Source organism: Gopherus evgoodei, unplaced genomic scaffold (assembly GCF_007399415.2).
Source record: "Gopherus evgoodei ecotype Sinaloan lineage unplaced genomic scaffold, rGopEvg1_v1.p scaffold_53_arrow_ctg1, whole genome shotgun sequence".
Classification (NCBI taxonomy): Eukaryota; Metazoa; Chordata; order Testudines; family Testudinidae; genus Gopherus; species Gopherus evgoodei.
In genome coordinates this window covers 113827-115046 of record NW_022060074.1, presented here as the reverse complement: position 1 = coordinate 115046, position 1220 = coordinate 113827, and the positions used below count along the sequence as shown (strand labels likewise).

The 1220-nt window shown below is 44.0% G+C and overlaps 1 protein-coding gene across 1 annotated transcript; it reads right to left on the bottom strand.

Moving 5' to 3' along the window:
• Nucleotides 1-293: 293 nt before the first annotated feature.
• Nucleotides 294-881, bottom strand: LOC115643230 (olfactory receptor 5V1-like). Its single transcript, XM_030547123.1, has one exon. It carries the CDS (start codon nucleotides 879-881, stop codon nucleotides 294-296), a length of 588 nt encoding a protein of 195 aa, XP_030402983.1.
• Between the last annotated feature and the right edge of the window lie 339 nt (nucleotides 882-1220).

Below are 1220 nucleotides of genomic sequence, written 5' to 3'. Positions count from 1 at the left end.
AAAGAAAGAAAGAAAGAAAGAAAGAAAGAAAGAAAGAAAATGCACATGAGTGTCTCTAGATTCTGGTGCTTCTAGCATGCAACCTACATGGAGACCCAGGATCCTGTCCCCCTTGCTCCAGTGTCTCTTCTATGCAATGGGGATGTGGCCTGCTGAGTTTAATGGAACCACACTGATTAAGAGCAGCTGAAGCTTTGGCCCAAAGCGTCAGATACCGAGCTAAGACTCTCCAAAACAGACGTTATCCACAGTTCAATTCCCTTTTATTTTATTTTATTTTAAAAAAATCGACACTACTTGAGAAATTTGAATTTCTGAAACTTTTTGTCTATAGCTGTATTCACCTCCTTGTTTTTCAGGATGTAGATGATGAGGTTTAACATGGGGGTTATGATGCTGTACTGGATGCAGAACATTTCACCCAGAACCACAGAGGAGACCAAGCTGAGTTTTGTGTACTGGAGAAAACCAGTCAGGTAAAATAAGCCAACTACAATCAGGCGATAGCTGCAGGTGGAGAAGGCTTTCCGCCAGCCCTCCACAGATTGTATCCTCAGGATGGTGGAGATGATGTGAATGTAGGAGATCAGGGTAAGGAGGAAGGAGCTTGATCCAAATATCAGAACAGAAGTAAGAAGCACCATTTGACGGGCGAGGGTCTCAGTGCAGGCCAGTTGTAACAGAGGAGGGAGCTCACAGCTGAAATGGTTGATTTGATTGGGCCCACAGAAATGCAACTTGAAGGTAAAAACAGTGTTAAGAAGGGCATGGAAGAAACTTATGGCCCATGCCCCAATCACCAACTGAACACAGATCCCTTTGCTCATTCTCTCCATGTAACACAATGGGTCACAGATGGCAACATAGCGGTCATAAGCCATCACTGAGAGAATAAAAATTTCAGTAGTAGCCAGTGTTGATTACTGATTACTCTCGCCCCTCACTCCACCGATATGGTCACAAGGTGCCCGTTATCTACCAGGTAATGAGCGTTGGGATAGGGCGGAGGTTCGATCACTGGATGCCCTTGGGAGGGGTGACAAGTGCCCCGAAGGTAGCAATGGGGATAACGCAAACAATCAGTCGTGGGGTTAAAAATTGAGGGTTTATTGAATGGGTCACAGGTGAGGATAAGGAACAACTCAATACTAGTTACAACTTGGGCTTACAATATAATACCAGAACAAATAATAAAAATACTGCAATTACAAACAGAAGCT